The sequence below is a fragment of the Armigeres subalbatus genome, chromosome 3 (genome assembly GCF_024139115.2).
Source record: "Armigeres subalbatus isolate Guangzhou_Male chromosome 3, GZ_Asu_2, whole genome shotgun sequence".
Taxonomy (NCBI): Eukaryota; Metazoa; Arthropoda; class Insecta; order Diptera; family Culicidae; genus Armigeres; species Armigeres subalbatus.
In genome coordinates this window covers 8,879,523-8,900,632 of record NC_085141.1, presented here as the reverse complement: position 1 = coordinate 8,900,632, position 21,110 = coordinate 8,879,523, and the positions used below count along the sequence as shown (strand labels likewise).

The 21,110-nt window shown below is 42.3% G+C and overlaps 1 protein-coding gene across 1 annotated transcript; it reads left to right on the top strand.

The window, feature by feature from the left end:
* The first annotated feature begins 10,287 nt into the window (after positions 1-10,287).
* LOC134224198 (fatty acid synthase) lies at positions 10,288-18,224 on the top strand. Its single transcript, XM_062703486.1, has 5 exons — positions 10,288-10,938; positions 11,005-13,211; positions 13,277-13,697; positions 13,754-16,254; positions 16,313-18,224. The coding sequence occupies exons 1-5, from the start codon at positions 10,669-10,671 to the stop codon at positions 18,069-18,071; spliced, it is 7,158 nt and encodes a 2,385-aa protein (XP_062559470.1). The 5' UTR covers positions 10,288-10,668; the 3' UTR covers positions 18,072-18,224.
* The last annotated feature ends 2,886 nt before the right edge of the window (positions 18,225-21,110 follow it).

Genomic DNA, 21,110 nt, shown 5'->3' with positions numbered 1-21,110 from the left:
ATACCAAATGTCCAATCACACTTCCGTGATTTGGTGTTTGTGAGCGAAAATTTAATTCCTGACTGTACGGTCATCGAGGCATCGCATCGGATCCCATCGTTCCTCTTGATAATCATCATCCTGCTCTAGACATTACTATTGCAAATAGCTGTCATGTTAGCTTTGACGATAGCTCAGATATCGATGGCTTGAATTTCCGCAAGACTGATTTCCAATCACTCCGACGCAGTTTGTCCCGATTCGACTGGAGCGCATTGAAAGACTTGGACATCGACTCAGCAGTTAACCGTTTCAACTGTTTTCTACGGGACTGTTTATCTGCATCCGTACCGAAGCGCCAACCTCCAAGAAAACCACCATGGACGAACGCTACTCTACGCAATCTAAAACGGGCACGCGCTAGAGCTCTTCGCGCTCTTGCTAATCGTCGTTGTACTATAACTAAAAGGAACTTCTCAATTGCCAGCAATTGTTATCGCCGCTATAACATGCAACTTTACAAGCAGTATGTGTGTCGTATGCAGCAGAATCTTCGGCGCAATCCCAAGAGGTTTTGGTCGTTTGTTAATACTAAGAGGAATGAAATCGGTCTACCGTCAAGATTATTCCTTGACGACAACGTTGCATTGAATGCTGAGGACAAATGCAACCTTTTTGCTAAGCACTTCTCGTCCGTCTTCGCAGTAGCTTCGCCGTCTCAAGCTGACATTTTGGGTGCATTAAGTGATGTACCTGACGGCGCTTTCGGCATCGACTTTTTTTTACGTTGAGACTCATATGGTTGTTTCGGCTATTAATAGAATCAAATCATCATTCTCTGCTGGTCCTAGCGTAATTCCTTCGGCAGTGTTAAAAAAATGCTCCGATATTTTGGCCACCCCTCTGCGCATACTATTCAACCTATCACTTCGTCAGCAGAATTTTACTCAATGGAAATGCTCTACCATGTTTCCCGTATTTAAAAAAGGAAACAAAAGTGACGTAAGAAACTATCGGGGCATTACATCACTCGGAGTTGAATCGAAAGTGTTCGAGTCGCTGATCTATGAGAGATTGTTCGCTGCATGCAAGAATTATATCAGCCCATGCCAACACGGATTCTTTCCTGGTCGATCTGTGGAAACGAACCTTGTAAGCTTCACTTCGTTTTGCATGGACAACATGTGCAAAAAGTTTCAAGTTGATGCCGTGTATACAGATCTCAAATCAGCGTTTGATAAAGTCAATCACGACATACTGCTAGCAAAATTAGAAAAACTTGGATGCTATGCAACATTCTGCAACTGGCTACGTTCCTACCTAGTGCAACGCCAAGTAACCGTAAACATAGGAAACCACTCATCTCGTTGTTTTTCGAATGGCTCCGGAGTCCCCCAAGGAAGCACGCTTGGTCCATTGCTGTTTTCGCTTTTCGTGAATGATGTTACCTTCATCCTGCAGCGTGGAGGACTGCTGTTGTTTGCGGACGATCTTAAAATTTACCTCGTTGTTCGAAACCTGGCGGACTGCCTAGAATTGCAAAAACGTTTAGATATCTTCAATGATTGGTGTGATCGAAACATGATGGTTCTTGCCATCGCTAAATGCAACGTGATAAGCTTTCGTCGCACTGTAGATACCATGATCTTCGATTATAATATTGCAGGTACTACTCTACAACGTGTCGACCATATCAAAGACCTCGGTGTCGTATTGGATGATAGGTTAACCTACAATCGTCACTTATCTACTACTATTGACAAAGCGAATCGCCAGCTCGGATTCATGTTCAAAATTTCCAGTGAATTTCGAGATCCTTTGTGTTTCAAAGCACTCTACTGCTCATTAGTGCGGTCTCATTTGGAATTTGCTTCAGTTGTTTGGAATCCTTATCAAGCCGTATGGACGGCTCGTTTGGAGGCTGTCCAGCATAAGTTCGTCCGCTACGCACTACGCCATCTCCCTTGGAGGACTCGCTCAATCTTCCACCATACGCTGATCGTTGTCGCTTACTAGGACTGGATACTCTTGGCAAGCGGAGGAATGTGGCTCAAGCAGTTTTTATCGCTAAATTATTGCTCTCTGAATACGATGTGCCAGATTTGTTGACAAAGATACAACTTTACGCACCCTCTCGTACACTCCGGCCTAGAGATTTATTGTATGAAGCAGTTCAAAGCACGAACTATGCCGCCAACAGCTGCTTCGTCGCTATGATTCGTCGCTTCAACGAAGGAGCCATTTATTTCGACTTCAACATCAACGCATCTAGATTTCGGTATTGTTTGACAAGATATTTTAATGACTGACAATGTTCCAAATAGTAATTAAGTTTTCATGTAGACCATACAGTCAGATGAAATATAAATAAATAAATAAATAAATAAATATCACAAGAGTATTTCACTCAAATGCAGATGCTGGCTCTATGGTTTTACGGCTACTCTGCAACAGATTGCCATCGTTGGATTCTCTGTAGCAACGATCCTGTTACGAGCGCTACCTACGCCATCGGTGGGAACGAAGAGCGTGCGTCAGAAGGAGAAGCTGCAAAAATGTATTCGCATGGATAGAAATTAAACCTGAAACAAGTAGCAGTCTATCTACTAAAATTATAATCTTGAGGGGAATTTTCACTGGTATTGATGCTATCCATGCAAATAAATTTTTGTAGCGTCCCTGACGCACGGTCGTGATTCCGCAACCGATGGAAACTATCAGCCATCACCAAGCGATTAATATGAACTTTGATCAAAAATCGTCTCGCCTCAAATTATGGCTTAAGAGCTGCTTTCACTGATGACAGCTAATCAATGGTACTTCAGACGCAACCGTTGCAGAAATATACACCACCATCGTAGAGAAACACGCAAGAAAATTCCATCTGAGTGCTATTGATGCTGACGACGACGACCGCGCGACTTACACCATCGCCGGGAATAAAATTTCCGGTGGGAGCTCCGCCGATGCCGAAGGTGGTACCATGGTCTGGTCTCCGCGACATCTCGAACGAAATGGCTCGCGCGCGCGGAAGAGCTGCTTTCTTGTAATCAATAAAGTTGAATCTGTAGCCACGCCCCTTTGGTGAGTGTTTGACGGTTACACAATATTTGCAGTCATACCGGACAACAAAGAGGCGGGACTAATGAGCCATCTTTATTGATTATAAGAAAACTGCTCTTCACCGCGCGCGTGGCATTTAATTTGAAATGTCGCGGAGAGCGGTCCCAGCATCGGCGGAGCTGCTGAGCAAATTAATCGGTTCTTCTCAGGGCCACCATTCTATATAAAGGAAGAGACGAGGCGAATATTATTCAAAGTGCCAATTAACCACTTGGTGACGCCATAATGTTGCCGTCCGTAGCAGAATCACGAGTGCGCCCCGATAAATTTTCGAGATTTTATTATCAATGATTCGGAAATTTTCTACCAATTCGTTAATTGTTTTAAAATTATTGATTATCAACGAAAAACTATTGAAAATTTTAGTTCTTTCACGTCTGGTAAAAGATTCAGAACTAACCAACTTCTTTCATGCTTGCTGTAACGCACGCACCTTTTGGCCCACCGCTTCATTTTTCCTGTGCATAGTCGTGTCTTGCGGCCATTGGCGGCCGTCGACGGGTAGTTGTTGCAGCAATTTTCTCCTCATTTTAACTCGCTGTCGACAAACCTGTTCTATAAAAAATTTAAACAAATTCTATTGAATGCTGCTGATGCTTATGACAACCGCACGATGATTTCAAGCAAAACCGCAAACGCGCGCGTGAGAGCAGCTTTTTGAATTGACTTGAGACGATGGCTGCGCCGGTAGCGGTCCAAGTAACATCTGTATGGTCATCGGTGGTGATTGAGAAAAATGTGTGTTCTGAAAACAGTTTAAGATAATTTTTTGTTGAAATTCGCTATTGTATCATGTATACAACCTAATTTTCATATGATATTACGATTCTTATTGCACTAAGCGGTTTTACGTAGTTTACGTCGAGCGGTCGTGTCTTGTACACAACCCTCCTGATTTTTTTTTTTGCCTTTCTTGTATACAAAGTAAGGTACACTGGGGGAAGTGGAAAAAGGGGGTAAGTGTAAAAATCGACTCGAAAAATTGAAATTGTACATACTTTACTGTTTTTACCACATCATAACATTATGCAAGAATATATTTTGATGCTCACACTAAAACTATGTTGACATTTGTATAATACATGCACTAACACGGTTAACGCTTGAACTGTAATTTTAGGTTTCGCGAAAAGTTGATTTTTGCATTCATAAAATCAATTCTTATTTGCACCCATTGTCCCTTTTTCAAGTGAATTTATATCACAGGTTACTATTACAACACAATTAAACTAATCCCATTCAATTGGCAGTGGTTTGTACCAAGAAGGCAAATAATTCAAAGATTTTACACTTACCCCAGGTATCGAACACTGCGGGGGAAGTGGATAATCTTCTAATTGCGCAATTTTTTTCTTCCCTCCAGGGTTTATTTCGATAGTTGTGAATCTTGATATGTTCCTTCTTTGTTATCATTGTGATTCCAGTGGTTATTGGACTCATATAAATAAGAAAATGCCTGATTAATCCACCTATCGGTACTGATGCCTTTCACACGTTTTACATATGGAAAAAAATATATAAGAAAGTTAAAAATAGCACTGATAGTTAAATTTATTGTATAATTCACATTAATTTTTATTCATAACAAGTTTCGCCGTTGAATGTAATTTTTTTGCGAACAACTTGGTTAAGGACAAGTGCTTAAGAATAGCTGATAATTTTGTACGTGCTTTGCGCACACACATACATACAAATACGCACATACAGACATCATCTCAATTCGTTAAACTAAGTTGATTAGTTTATAACCCTGTAAATCCTATTTTTCCTTTAAAAAGTTCATCTTTGGGGCGAACATATAGATTTTACGTACACTTAGTGTTCGAGAAGTCAAAACCAGCCCTCCCCAAGCTATTACGAGAATTCCTTGAGGACCTATTCCGCTAAGCCAATGAAGTTATTCAACAATAGATACTCAGAGCAATTATCCTTTGGATTTTAGTTAGATGTAACTACTAATCACAATTGAAGGTCAATGTAGCATGGGTTTTCCACTTACCCCATCCCACTGGGTTAAGTGGAAAAACAACTCCTTATTTTTAAATCTCTTTCCACAATTTTCAAGCGACCAAAATGGTATGAATCACCACACAGTTGGTGCAAAATTGGCTGTTTTTGATAGCCCATTTTGATTGAACGCATTTAGATCATTTAAACTGGTTTTACACTAATTCAAACATGAACTATCGATTTTTCCTTTTCCACTTCCCCCAGTGTACCTTATATATAAAGCTCAATGTTTGTATGTTTGTATGTATGTTCCAGCATAACTTCTGAACCCATTGATCGATTTCAACCAAATTTGGAACATACATTCTTCATTTTAAGGAGACGACGATAGGGGGGTTAGGAATGCTTTGTGTAAAAGGGGGAGGGTGTGGGGGGAGGGGTATCGCTAAATTTTTGATCAACTCAGTGAACCTTTTGAACCCCTTGGCCGATTTTTACCAAATTTGGAACATACATTCTTTATCTTAAGGAGACGAAAATGGGAGGGCAAAGCATGCTGCTTAGAAAAGGGGGAGGGTGTGGAGGAGGTGTATCGCTTAGTTATTGATCAACTCAGTGTAACTTTTGAACCCCTTGGACGATTTCAACCAAATTTGGAACACACATTCTTCATGTTAGGGATGCTCTTTGGAAAAGGGGGAGGGTGTGGGGGGAGGGGATTTGCTAAGTTATCGATCAACTCAGTGTATCTTCTGAACCCCTTGGCCGATTTCAACCAAATTTGGAACACACATTCTTTATCTTAAGGAGACGACGACTGCATGCTCTTCGGAAAAAGGGGGAGGGTGTGCGGGAGGGGTATTGCTTAGTTATCTATCAACTCAGTATAACTTCTGAACCCCTTGGCCGATTTCAACCAAATTTGGTACACACATTCTTTATCTCAAGGAGACGACAATGTGGGGTTAGGCATGCTCTTTGTAAAAGGGGAAGGGTGTGCGGGGAGGAGTATTGCTTAGTTTTCGATCAACTCAGTATAACTTCTAAACCCCTTGGCCGATTTCAACCAAATTTGGAACACATATTCTTCATGTTAAGGAGGCGACGATAGTGTGGTCGGGAATGCTTTTTGAAAAAGAAGGAGGATATGGGAGGAGGGGTATTGCTTAGCAATCGATCAACTCAATGTAAGTCTTGAACCCCATGACCGATTTGAACCAAATTTGTTTCAAATATTGTCTGTACTAAGGAAACAATTTGAGTGGATAGCGGTAGGTCATTTTATTTTCATTTGTAAACACGTATTCTCTACCCACAGGAAACTATTATAGACAGGCTGGGAGGGACTTTTGGAATGCGGGAGGTTATTGGGGTTGCTATTGTTTAGAAAACGTCTTAAATTAAAATCCGTCTTATTTAGTTCATCCGAGGTTCTTTGACATTTTACAATGTTCCGAAAACAAATTGCCCGAATTCCTCAAAAATACCAAGACCTCGACAATAACATTTTCCCGATAATAACATTCTCCGAAAAATGACTTTAATGAAAATGATATTTGCCGAAAACGATACTTCCCGATATACATATCCAAGAATATGACATTTCCCTGAATGAAGCTGGCCATTAACATAACACAATTTGGCCTAAGGTCATTCGACATGAAGGCATTTGGGATAATTATGAACAGCATCAGTAAAATCTTTCATAGAAATCATGCATTTGGGTATAAAGCAATGGTAATTGTTACTCTTCATCGGAATCATGGTTTGCCCAGTGAAAAGCAATGAATAATGTGTTTCCTTCTGAATGGTGAATGTGACTGCTTCTTTAAATGTAGGCATTTGCCCGGAATAAGGCAATGGTAGGTGTGATCCCTTCTTTAAAAATATGCATTTGCCCGGAATAATGCATCGGTTGAGGTTTTTCTTTCTTTAGAAATATACGTTCGCTCGGAATATGGCTATTCAAACCCACGATCCCTTTTTTCAGTCAGTGTTTCTAAAAGCCTTCTTTTAATCAAATGATGAAGTATCAATAAGTAAATACAATTACTCTGTTGACCAATTGGTTTTATCATTTTCCGATTGTAAAAAAAACTGCGAACCAAACTGGCAATTCCGAGCAAGGCCGGGTACATAAAGCTAGTCTATCAATAAATCCGAAGTAAACTTTAGTATAGTGTTGTAGTAATCGAAAGAGAAAGGAAGCAAAGAGATGCTTTCTTTTGCAAATGATACGACCTATTCTCAAAACACTCTAGATATGAGCTAAATTGCTCTGCAAAAAAAAAAACGAATGTTCGCGGATATTGTAATTTCTGGAGAACTTTTGATTTGAAGAAATTTTGATAATAATTTATTGAGAATACTATCGGGAACTTCTCCAGAAATTTTTTTCAGGAGTTCGGAATTTTCGAAAAAAACTCGTGAACAAAGGATTTCCAAAGATATTTTTATAGAAATTTCCAAAGAAATTCCTATAATAATTTCCAAAGGAGTTTCTGATTCCCGTATGAATTATAAAAGGAATTACCGAATTTATTGCTAAAGAAATTTTTGGAGAAGTTCCTAAAGAAATTGTTGAAAGAATTTCCAAAGGAATTCCCGATGTCCCTAAATTAATTTGCAAAAGGATAATACTGCTGGAATACTGGAATACTACTAATCAGGAGTTTCATCGTAAATCCCTTCATGAATTCCTCCTTCAATTATTCTAATAATTCGTTCGGAAATTTCTAAGAAAGAATTTCTGAAAAAAAAATGTTGAAGGAATCCCCCATAGAAGTGCGTAAATGTCAATCCACGATTTTCGCGATAGAATTCTAAGGAACCGTGAAGAGACCGACTTGAAGAGATATTTAATGCGCGACATAAGCGCGAAATTCGCGAAAAACGCGAGAATCGCGAATTCCGCGACTGTTGTACCAGCCCTGCACTTTCTGAATCTGACGGATTAAAAAAAAGGTCTTACTTTTATCAGCATGAACATCGAGCTGGTGAGCACCAATCACGCAATTTCTATGAAAATCATGACTTTGTTTCAACGTGTTGAGGTCCCGTAAGGCCATAATCGGAAGTCTCAACGTCTCAGACAAATCTTGGAGGGCGAGAAAATTTACGAGTTCCAAAATTGTTCAAATCGGTTCACTAACGGCTTAGATATAGCGATTGGAAAATAGCGTTCCGACTTTTTTTCGAGGTTTGGTCGTGTATAAGTAAAACCTATCTCGTTCAGAGAAATGTTTTAATGAATGTTCAAGTGTGTAACGAATGTCATTGAATATCTTGGAAAATTGTGTAAGCATAGAATGTAAACGTGATTTTTATTTTCACAATATTTTGCTATTAGAAATAAGTTCCATGCAGATAAAACATAAAACTTAATTAGCATTAGATCCAGCATTTTATTTCATAAATTTCCACTTAAAACTAAATTCGCGCGAAATCATAAAACCGATATGTAAATCCGCCCCTAATCGCGAAATCCGCGTAGTCGTAACAACCCTGTATATGCAAAGCAGGAGAATAAATGAAGTCCTCTAGTTATGTCAAATAATTTTTTTGAATCAATTGGCCCTTTCCGTCAAAAATTGTATATCGTTTTATTGTCTCAGGCGATTATTTGGCTTGTTTAAGATCAACTTTCCCAAAGAACCCATATTTTTTAAGACTCTAACTATTCCTAAAATCGAAAACAAAAACCGTAAAATTGCTGCACTGTGAACCGTCCTGAAAAATTCACCCGATGTTCGTTCAAAAAGGGACCAATCTTAAAAAAGCACTTTTTCGATTTATGTTTTAAATTTTAAAAATTTGACCTTAAATAAGCCAAAGAACCGATTGAGCGAATAAAAAAAATGACGGGAAAGGTTAATTGATATGAAATTGCGCAAAATTAAGGCTTCTACGGTACCATATTTTATGTCTATTTTCGTCATTTTCGTAGACACTAATTACAATAAAATTTGACAAATATACAAAAATGCATTTCGAATTTTAATAAAATGGAACAAGATTGTAATTAATATGAATGAGTATATTTTTAGCTATGTGCTAGGAAAAAGTGATAATTATTGAACAAATATTATATTTGACCAACTTCTTAGTTTTTGGAATACGATTGGAAATAAAAATATGTGTCACTGCATAACCATTTTTTCTCTAGAAGTTCCATTGTGAAAGATATAATTATAGGCAAATTAACATAGTGTAGCTTGTCATAAGACGAGTTAGTACAATCCCATTGAATTCCACCACTTAATTGTATCTTGACAGATACGTATTTCGACCTCAAATGTAAGGCCGTCTTCAGTGTCTCATTGACTCGACTTAGTCGAGTCATGACACTGAAGACGGCCTTACATTTGAGGTCGAAATACGTATCTGTCAAGATACAATTAAGTGGTGGAATTCAATGGGATTGTACTAACTCGTCTTATGACAAGTGAAGACATTCCACTAAAAAGCTCAAAATAATTTTCTTATCATAGTGTAGCTGTTTAGGTTCTTCATCGTATAACTCAGTTTCAGGCGATAACAAAAACAAACTTATCAGAAACAGCCTTATAGATAAGTAAAGTTCATCACACTCCAAGTACATGGATAGAAAACAAAATACCAAACAGAATTAAAATTCAGAGTTGCTAAATCAACAAGAACATTGTTGAGCTGATTTACATATCATTTTGTTAATTTTTCACATTACGTTTTTATTTCAATTCGCCGCTGGGTAACATGCATTGGTTACCGTTGCGATGTCACTCCATGCACGTTATACAAGACAATGCATAATGTGAAGAAAAAACGCTACACGTTTTGATCGTCAGTTCTAGAGGATCAGAAAGGTTAAACATGGCTTCATGGTTTCTGCGTTCCACAATTACATATGCAAAGAACTGTACGCTGGTAACACATGCAACCCGATCGTGAATAATATTTTGAACAATTTCACTGGAATATACTTTTGCCTCAGTAATATACGACCGTCGTCATACTAAAAATTTCAAGGGCCATTCAAAACCTACGTAAGAACGCCACGAGAAACGCATTGACGCAGGAAGTCCGTCCCTCAGTAGTGTCGCACGTTCACCGGTCAAAGCTTAATGAAAGTAAAGCGTAGCTAATCAGATGCATGGAATCGTTAATCGAAAGTCGATGCAAGAACCGGACTCGCACCATAGCCCGTATTGGTCAAACGGGTCAACCCTATAAAACAGCTCCCTGCCGTGATGCCTCGTTCACAAGCGTACTGGTCGTTGCGCCGCAGAGTTCTTACGGCTTCTTCGTCGAGCGGTCTACGGATTGTGTGCAAATTTTTGTTCCAGAATACCTTGGCTGTTTGCAAGTTCAGTGTCAATGTCTGACTGGTGGATTATTCTCTAGCTGAGACCGGATACGGACGCAGGACTCGGGCAGGCGCTTCAGGAAATATTCTTACGGATTCGGGAACCGACGCTTCGTGAAGATTTAGTGAAGTGATTTAGCAAACCTATTAGGAAGAAGGTTCAACGTGTATAGTGAAACGGAAGTGGTGCTTAGTGAAATTTTACGTTGGGAATTTGGGTATACTATTTAGGTGTTTTAAAGTGATCTTACAAACAGTACAAACTAGAAAAAATGGGTACAAGGATTGAAAACCCTGCGATTGAACACCGTGCCAAGCCTCCCGTGCCCGGCGAAGAGATCGTGATTGCTGGAATTTCTGGGCGTTTCCCCAATTCGGACAATGTTCGCGAATACGCTCACAACCTGTACAACAAGATCGACATGGTGGACGAACTGGAAACTCGTTGGCGTCACAGCAATGTGGAAATTCCTCGCCGTATGGGAAAGGTTAACAATTTGGAAAAGTTCGACGCTACGTTCTTCGGTGTGCATTTCAAGCAGGTAAGGACAAGCTTTTTCAGAAATCTACGAAACGAGGACCTTACAAATGTTTTGTTTTATTATTAGGCCCACACCATGGATCCGCAATGCCGTATTTTAGTGGAGCACGCGTACGAAGCAGTTATCGATGCCGGTGTGAATCCTAAGAGTCTTCGAGGATCGCGTACAGGCGTGTTCGTCGGTGCATGTTTCGCCGAATCGGAGAAGACTTGGTTCTACGAAAAGATTTCCTCTGGTGGATTCGGTATCACTGGATGCTCCCGTGCTATGATGGCCAACCGTATATCATACACAATGGGTCTGAATGGGCCTTCCTTCCTCTTGGACACCGCTTGTAGTAGTTCGATGTATGCTTTGGATTGTGCATTCAACGCTATTCGTAATGGAGAATGCGATGCAGCTATCGTTGGAGGATCGAACTTGTTGCTGCATCCTTACGTAACTCTGCAGTTCGCTCGTCTTGGAGTTTTGGCTGCCGATGGATACTGTCGCCCGTTCGACAAGGACGCTTCCGGATATACCCGTTCGGAAGCCATTTGTGTTGTTTTCCTACAGAAGGCCAAAGATGCCAAGCGAATCTACGCAGATGTTGTTTACTCGAAGACTAACTGCGATGGGTTCAAAGAGGAGGGTATCACATATCCTTCTGGTCCGATGCAATGTAAATTGCTTTCGGAATTCTATCAAGAAATCAACATGGACCCATCGACTGTCGACTACGTAGAAGCTCACAGTACCGGCACTGTAGTTGGAGATCCAGAGGAATGCAATGGCTTGGACAAGGTCTTCTGCCAGGGTCGCAAGAAACCACTGCCTGTCGGATCGGTTAAGTCCAACATAGGCCATTCCGAATCCAGTTCCGGAATTTGTTCTATCATCAAGTCAGTTTTGGCGTTTGAAAATCAGATTATTCCACCAAATATCAACTTTACTGCAGTTAGAGAAGATATTCCTGCGTTGGTTGAAGGCCGCTTGTCGGTTATTTCGGAGCCAACTCCTCTGGATGGCCCATTGATTGCAGTAAACTCTTTCGGTTTCGGTGGTGCCAATGCACATGCTTTGCTCAAAGGTAACCCGAAGTTGAAAATCAACCACGGAATTCCAGAGGATAATTTACCACGTTTAGTCACATGGTCCGGTAGGACAGAGGAGGCCATCGACGTCATACTGACTGAACTGAGCAACAAACATTTGGATGCCGAATATGTTTCTCTGTTGCACAGCGTTCAGAGCGAGTCTATTCCTGGAAACGTATTCCGTGGCTATGGAGTATATGCTAAGAATGGAACCGAGAATGCTCTTTGTCTAGGTCGTGATTGTCAGCATTATACAGGTATGAAGCGCCCGCTAGTTTGGGTGTTCAGCGGTATGGGATCCCAATGGACGGAGATGGGTACTTCGCTATTGGAAATCCCAATCTTCCGAGACTCGGTGGAGAAATCATGTCGTGTTCTAGAGAAAAAGGGATTGGATCTTATGGAAATTCTTACATCCAAGGAGTGCAAATATGAGAACATTCTTCACTCGTTTGTGGGAATTGCAGCCGTACAAATCGGCATAGTAGATGTTCTTCGTTCCCTAGATATTGAACCTGACTTTGTCATTGGGCATTCAGTCGGAGAACTGGGTTGCGCCTACGCAGACGGATGCTTCACGGCTGAACAAATGATTCTATCTGCATATTCACGAGGTATGGCCAGTTTGGAGACAAAAACCGTATTTGGCTCAATGGCCGCTGTTGGAATGGGTTATCGCAAAATCCGTACAATGATTCCTCCGGGTATTGAAGTAGCCTGCCACAACGGACCGGACTCATGTACCATTTCTGGACCCAAAGAGAACGTAGAAGCCTTCGTGAAAGAATTGACCGGTAAGGGTATATTTGCGAAGGAGGTCCCATGCTCCAACATTCCTTATCACAGTAAATACATCGCTGAAATGGGGCCTAGGCTGTTGGCTCGACTCAATGAAGTTATTCCGGAACCGAAAAAGCGATCTGCTAAATGGTTGAGCTCTTCTGTACCCAAAATTCGTTGGGATCAAACGGAAAGCCAGTACTCCTCGGCTCACTATCATACAAATAATTTGCTAAGTTCGGTACTGTTTGAGGAAACTTCCGCACTATTACCAAATAATGCGATAACCATCGAAGTTGCGCCCCATGGATTGTTGCAAGCGATCTTGAAAAAATCTATGCCCAATGCTATTCACATTGGCTTGACCAAGCGTGGAAATAAGGACAACGTCCAATACATGTTCAACGCTCTAGGAAAGTAAGTTTTTTTTTCTAAAGGCTTTTACATTTCGCAAAAATAACCTCTTTCTCTAACCCGATCAGACTGTACGTGAACGGTTTGGACATCCCGGTATCCCGTCTTTATCCTCAGGTGGAATATCCCGTCTCACGAGGCACGCCACTTATTTCGCACTTGGTGCGTTGGGATCACAGCGAAGATTGGTTCGTAACGAAATTCGAAATGCAGAAGTCCTCGAAGAGTGGCGAACGTCGCGTGAAGATCAAGCTTAGCGATCAGGACTTCAGCTACATCTCCGGTCACGTAATCGATGGTCGCGTTTTATTCCCCGCTACGGCGTACCTTCATCTGGCTTGGGAAACTCTCGCCATGGTTAAGGGCCCAATGTACTTCGACTTGGAAGTTGAGTTTGAAGATGTGAAGTTCCTGCGAGCTACATCGATTGCCAAAGATCAGGAAATCGAGTTCACCGTCATGCTTCAACCAGGAACCGGACGATTTGAAGTAAGTTCATCATCTAATGTACCCTTTCTATGCCTAACCTTCATACTTATCAACAGATTACGGAAGGATCTGCCGCAGTCGTTACGGGTTACGTCAAGCACGTTGAAAACATCCAGCTGTCCGAGATTCCGGATCCACCGGAAAGTGATTTCCCTGTGTTAACCGCTCGTGATTTCTATAAGGAGCTGCGTCTGCGTGGTTACCACTACAACGGTGCCTTCCGAGCAGTGCAGGAAGCTCGAGCTGATGCTCGTTGCGGAAAGGTGAACTGGGATCTGAACTGGGTTTCGTTCCTCGATTGTTTACTTCAGTGCTGTATCGTCGGCAAGGATACCCGTTCTCTGATGATCCCAACTGGAATCGAGCGCTTACGCATCGATCCGAAAATGCATCTGGCTATTGCCAACACCATGGAGGAAGGAGAGCAAGTGTTCGATTTCAAATACTCGGACGTTCTGAACACGATTCGATGCGGTGGAATTGAAGTAATTGGACTGCAGGCCAGTACAGTCGGACGCAGGAAGCCTCCAGGTTATCCAGTGCTGGAATCGTATCAGTTTATTCCTCATCTCCCAGCACCGAAAATGTCCAAGGCCGATGCCGTACGGGTGTGTGTTCAACTTGCATTGGAAAATATTCCTGTACCGAAGGTGAAGGCAGTGGAAACGGACTTCCATAACGATGTGCCTATCACGCCACTGTTTGCTGAAGCCTTGGGAGATCTTCCATTGGTCACTGCCGATTTGATGTTCCTATCCCAACAGCAACTATCGTTGGCTGGAGTGCACGTAGAAGATGGTAAACTGTCAACTCAATCGAGCTGCCTGTTCTTGATATCAGTTAACTGTCTGGGTCGTCCAGAGTTGATCGAAGAAGCTGCAAACAGCTTGCACGACAGCGGTTTTATTCTATCTCGAGAAACGGCAAATCTTGCCTTAGATAGCGTTGTGGCTCCGGCTGGATACCAACTGATATCGCTGATTCCTGTTGAGGATGAAACTTTCGTCCTTCTACAACGCATTAAGCGCAAGTACATGGGAAGCCCGACTATTGTGTACATTCCTAATGATGATAAATTTGAATGGGTCGCACAGCTGCGTGAAGCGATGAAGCAAGGCTCTGTTATTGCGGTGGCTCAAGGCGACAGCATGTCAGGAATTCTTGGGCTTGTTAATTGTATTCGCAAGGAACCTGATGGTGGCATGATGAGCTGTGTGTTCGTCGATGACTCTAAGGCACCTGCGTTCGAGCTTGATCATCCCATTTATAAGTCACATTTGAAACTTGGCCTTGCGTTGAACGTCTATCGCAATGGTCGCTGGGGTTCGTATCGTCATCTGCAGCTGCTTCAACCAATTGTGACAAAACCGAGACGCGACCATTGCTATGCCAATGCTTTAACCAAGGGTGATTTGTCATCGATGACCTGGCTTGGTGGGGCTTACAATCAGCGCAGACCGACACGTGAACTGGTCAAGGTGTGCTACAGTTCGTTGAACTTCCGTGACGTGATGTTTGCTTCGGGAAAACTTACAGCAGACTTTGCCAATTTGTCGCGGCTTGAGCAGCAATGTGATCTAGGTTTCGAGTATTCTGGAGTCACCGAAAGCGGAAAACGTTTGATGGGTATGCTGACAACTGGTGCAATGGCAACTCATGTTGAAAATGATGAATCGTTGACGTGGATTGTTCCCGATAACTGGACTTTGGAGGAGGCGGCTACAGTTCCGGTAGTCTATGGTACCGTCTACACTGCATTGTTCCTGAACGCAAATATTCAGAAGGGGCAATCTATTTTGATCCACGCTGGCAGTGGAGGCGTAGGTCTGGCAGCCATCAATGTATGTCAAGCATATGGACTGGAAGTATACACAACAGTCGGTACGCAAGCGAAGCGAGACTTCCTGCTACAAACCTTCCCAAAATTGAAGCCAGAGAACATCGGAAACTCTCGTGATACCTCATTTGAGAAAATGATTATGCTTCGCACAAATGGCATGGGCGTAGACTACGTACTGAATTCACTGTCAGATGACAAACTGCAGGCTTCGTTGCGCTGCTTGGGAAAATACGGAAAATTCTTGGAAATCGGAAAATACGACATGGCCAATGACAGCAAATTGGGTCTGCACAGATTCCTGCGAGCTCTTTCGTTCACCGCAATTTTGGTAGATTTCCTGTTTACAGCTCCCTTGGAGGAAAAGCAAGTCCTCCGTGATCTGGTGGATAAGGATATCAAGGCCGGAGTCGTAAAGCCTCTGAAGACCAATGTTTTCCCTGCCAGTGAGATTGAGAACGCCTTCCGATATCTGGCAAGCGGAAAGCACGTCGGAAAGGTCCTGCTGAAAATACGAGAAAACCCCAGCGACGTAGATTCGGTGCCGATCGCCTATCTTCCACGAATGTACTGCAACCCGGACCATGCGTACATCATCGCCGGCGGCTTGGGTGGATTTGGGTTGGAGCTTGCTGATTGGCTCGTACTACGTGGATGCCGTAAGCTAGTGATGAGTTCAAGCCGGGGCATTACTAAGCCATACCAAGCATATAGGATTAAGTAAGTTAATTTGGAAAAAAGTTGGTGAGTAATAACTAATTTAAATTTCATTTCACAGAATGTGGGAGCAATACGGAGTTAAGGTACTAGTGAATACCGAGGACATTACAACCAAGAAGGGATGCGAGGCACTAATTTTGGCAGCCATCAAATTAGGCCCAGTCGGTGGTATCTACAACCTGGCAGTACAGTTGCGCGATGGCATCTTCGAAAACCAGAGTGTTCAAAAGTTCATCGAAAGTATGGGTCCGAAGGCAATGGCAACCAAGCACTTGGATGAGCTTAGTCGCAAACTTTGCCCCAGCCTTTCGTACTTCGTGGTATTCTCAAGTGTTTCTTGCGGTCGTGGAAATGCTGGCCAGAGCAATTACGGAATGGCAAACTCTGTAATGGAACGTATCATCGAACACCGACATGCTAACGGACTGCCGGCCAAGGCAGTTCAATGGGGAGCCGTTGGTGAAGTGGGTTTGGTGGCGGACATGCAGGAAGATAAACTTGACATGGAAATCGGTGGTACTCTACAGCAAAGAATATCTTCCTGTCTTCAGGAGTTAGACCCTCTGCTAACAACTCCGGACCCAATCGTTGCCAGTATGGTTGTCGCAGAGAAGCGTGTCAGAAGCACCGGAAAGGACAACATCATTGAATCTGTCATGAATATTATGAGCATCCGTGATATCAAATCCGTATCGATGGATACTACGCTGTCTGAGCTCGGAATGGACTCCCTGATGGCCGTGGAAATCAAACAGACCCTCGAACGCGAATATGAATTGTTCCTTACGCCCCAGGATCTACGGTCACTGACATTCTTGAAGCTTCAAGAGCTTACCGAAGCGAAAGCATCTTCCGATGACAACGTCAAACTCAAGTTGGCCAATGAAAAGACACCAACTGGTGTTGCCATGCTGTTACGTAACTTGGGCGATGAATTCAACAGTGAGCACACGATCTTGCGCCTACAGTCGGAGAACGATTCGAAGAAGTACAACGCCTGCGTGCTTCTAACGCCTGGAATTGAAGGCGTTGCTGGTAATGCCTGGCACAGCATCGCTTCACAGTTGACCCTGCCTACATTCATCACTCAATTAACCAAGACAATCAACATAGGCAGCATACCAGAAATTTGTCAATTTTTGGCGCAAGATGTTATTGAAAATGTATTCAAGGGTACTGAACACTTCTACCTTGTTGGTTATTCGTTCGGTGCATTCATCACTTTGGAGCTGGCACGATTGCTAGAAGAGTCAGGCAAACGAGGAAAGATTTTGCTGATTGATGGAGCACCCAAGTTCTTGCACAAATTGGCTTTGGATCAAATGTCTGATAACTGGACTGAAGAAACTGTGCAAATTGTATTGTTCGCTGGTATTCTGAACACCATATACCCCGACGAGACCACAGATGTGCTACCCATCATTAGCGGATGCCCCTCGTTCGAAGCGCGAATGGATAAACTTCTGGAGCTTACAAAGGATCAGAATATCTACTCCGAATCCTACCTGAGAATGATGACGAAAGCTTTGTTCAACCGTATAAAGATTACCCTGCTGTACGACGTCAACAAGATCACCCCACTGGAATCCCCAATCACCTTGGTGCGCCCAACGGAAGTGTCCGTCGTAGACATCGAAGAGGACTACGGGCTGTCCGAGTACACAAAGGGCACGGTCAGTCTCAAGTTCTTGGAGGGCAACCACATCACCATGCTGGAGAATCCCAAGCTGACGCAAATCATTACCGAGTCCGATCCGGTGCTTGAGTCGGATCGCTGCTTCCAGAAGTACCTTCAAAGCAATGTGATTGCCGAGTAAACACAGCCAGAAGACCAATACCAAAAAACACGACCACTTAACCCTTCCGATACGTTGTTGTTTGACAGCCCAGGCACATTAGAAAAGAAAACGATCACCATGTAATGAGCACAATCCGAGAAACGATAATAAAAGAAAACTTAATTTATAAAATGTTTAATGTTTGTAACTATAGATTTCCCATTTGCATTGATAAGATAGATTGACAATTAATTTGAAGTTATCATGCATAGATTTTTCCAATATTCAGAAAGCTCCATTCCAGTCATGGATATTTAAATTTGCAAAAAAATGTATTAAGTATTTCTCCAGGCATTCGCATCCCATCCATGTTAGGTCACTATCGAGGTTGACTATAATCGGAACACTTGACTTCGAGCCAACAAGCGTTACATGTATCAGCCCCATCAGTTTCGTCCGAAAACCATATTGGAAACCGGCTTTTAATCACTCGTCTCTCGAAGCTTAGGGGTAGTTCAGAAATGACATCCATAGTTTTAGGGAGGGAAGGGGTCCAAAATTTTGTGTTTCACATACAAAAAGCGCGACAGATGGGGGTCATATCTGTATCTTCCCCTTAGCGGTTAAACACCCTAGATACTAGGGGTTACCTCTAATACAGTTTTTTTTAAATAAAATCCTCAACATGTTATCGACTCCTGTTATTGAACGACGAGATACTCGAGATCTTTAAGCAATTTCTATGTAATAGCACGTAAAAGGCACACTCTCGTCTGCGTTTTTCTTGCAGATCAGCATAACCTTTTTAAGTAATGCGTACCATTGGTACTTCGCTATCTTCGTACTATCTGAAGGAAGAATATTTATCTCATCTCGTTGAGTGGCTTTTGTCCTGTAGCTCAGAGCAAATTCTATCCCTATATCTCCATGATACCAGCCGAGCGAGCTGCGCATTCTTCAAAAAGAGTTCAATACATATGTAACCAGGTAAAGGATTGAGGAGCGAAGAGTGTTGGAATATCAGGTAGTGTGCGACGCTTCGCTGTAGATCGAAGATGGATAAGAAGCGGGCGCCGGTTAGTTGTAGTTGCTCTTTGGTATAGATTAAGGAGGTTTGTTATGGATTATTGTATATACCTATTGCAGAATAAAGAGAACTGCAGCTGCTGGCAGAAGTATCAGTCAGTAGCCTGCCGTGGTGTAGAGAGGGAACTCTAGTTTTGTTTGTTCTTCGTGAGGGGGTTCCCTTGTCTTCGGCCAACAGGTTATGGGCCCAGGAACGATTCCCGTACTCCATCTTAGTGGGATGTTATTGCAGTCCACGTTATCGCAGTGGGATCATGGATCGGCCGCATAAGTCGCGTGGCGCAGTTGGATCATGGATCCCTCCGGATGGAATTCATCAGGAGGGTGGAACGTCCGGTAGGATGCTGGATGGTCAGCAGGAGGAGCTTTGGATCGGAACATTCAGGAGCTGGTCGGCAGAACATCGAGAAGCGCTGTGCAAGCTTCGGAGTCGGGCCACTTGTGCAGACGCATGTGCTGATGTACGATGGAGAGGTTGTCGTACAAATATCGGCCATTCGTACGGGCAACGGATTTGGACCAGGAGGAATTGTTCCGGCGAGGAGGAGCTCTGGACGGGAGGCTCGGTGTTAGAAAGAGCGAGGCGTGCACACTAAGGAGGAGTGTTGGAATATCAGGTAGTGTGCGACGCTTCGCTGTAGATCGAAAATGGATAAGAAGCGGGCGCCGGTTAGTTGTAGTTGCTCTTTGGTATAGATTAAGGAAGTTTGTTATGGATTATTGTATATACTTATTGCTGAATAAAGAGAACTGCAGCTGCTGGCAGAAGTATCAGTCAGTAGCCTGCCGTGGTGTAGAGAGGGGAACTCTAGTTGTTATTCTTTGTGAGGGGGTTCCCTTCTCATAGCCAACAAAGAGGATCAAAGGGCGTGATAGACAGGGCAAGAACCAGAGTAGCCAAGTACGAGCTCTGCTAACGGTATTCGGCTCTAAAGAAGAAAATTAAACGCTGCCGTAGAAGGGATAAGCGAGCGTCTGTGGACTCCCTGGGGACTCCTTACACCATGATATCTGCAAAAATCCCTTTTTCGGTCGACTGGGCGGAATGCATCTTCCATGTCAATGACGAATTAGTCTGCTAGATGCCTGGATGAACAATGTAACTATTTGACGATTAGCGAAAGAATGTACTGCGGGCTTTAGTGAAGGTCCCAAAAAAGGAGATCTGAACTGCATTGCACAGTGGTTCGCTCCAGAACAAAGGTTGGCCAAAACCTCAAAATGTCCCTAAAAATATTCCTTATGTTTATATTATGGTATTTAGATGGTTATTGTTACATACAAACTTGAACATGGGTGTTGGAAGCACTACTTTGGCAATATACAGCCGTTTTAGGCATCTCTGTGAATAGTAAATACTTTCATTTTACTGCTAAATTCGTATTTTGAAAACAGATTGACTTGCAACAAAGACGATCTCACTTGCCATAAAACTAGCTAATACTATTCCATTTAATTCTATTACTTGATTGTTACTTCATAGTTACGTATTTCGACTTCAACAGTAAGGCCGTCTTTGGTTTTCTTACTTGACTCAAGTGGTGGTATTAAATGGGATAGTACAAACTCGTCTTATGAAAAGTGAAAAAAGCTATAAATAATTTTCGTATCAAAAAACTTGCTTGCTAAATACTGGCTGTGCATGTACTAAGACAAATAAGTTTATTTGGAACATCCACAATTATGGAATATTTTTGACAATAAGTTGTATTTTGAAAAGAATCAATTAATTTAAATGACAAACGAACAACTTTTACTACAGCTGTGTACTTACATTTGTATTCTTCATAATCTTAGCTCGAAACAGGGTTTTCCTTGCTCATTAATCTGTCTTTTCTATAAGAGAATAGTTAGAATAATATATTTCCACAAATATGAGACAGTTCAGCTTTTCAGTTCAAATCTCAGTACCCACATTCACTATTGCTGGCAAGAAGAGTGTGTTACATTTTAGCTCGAGCTCAAACATTAGAACTTGAAACCTTTGATATA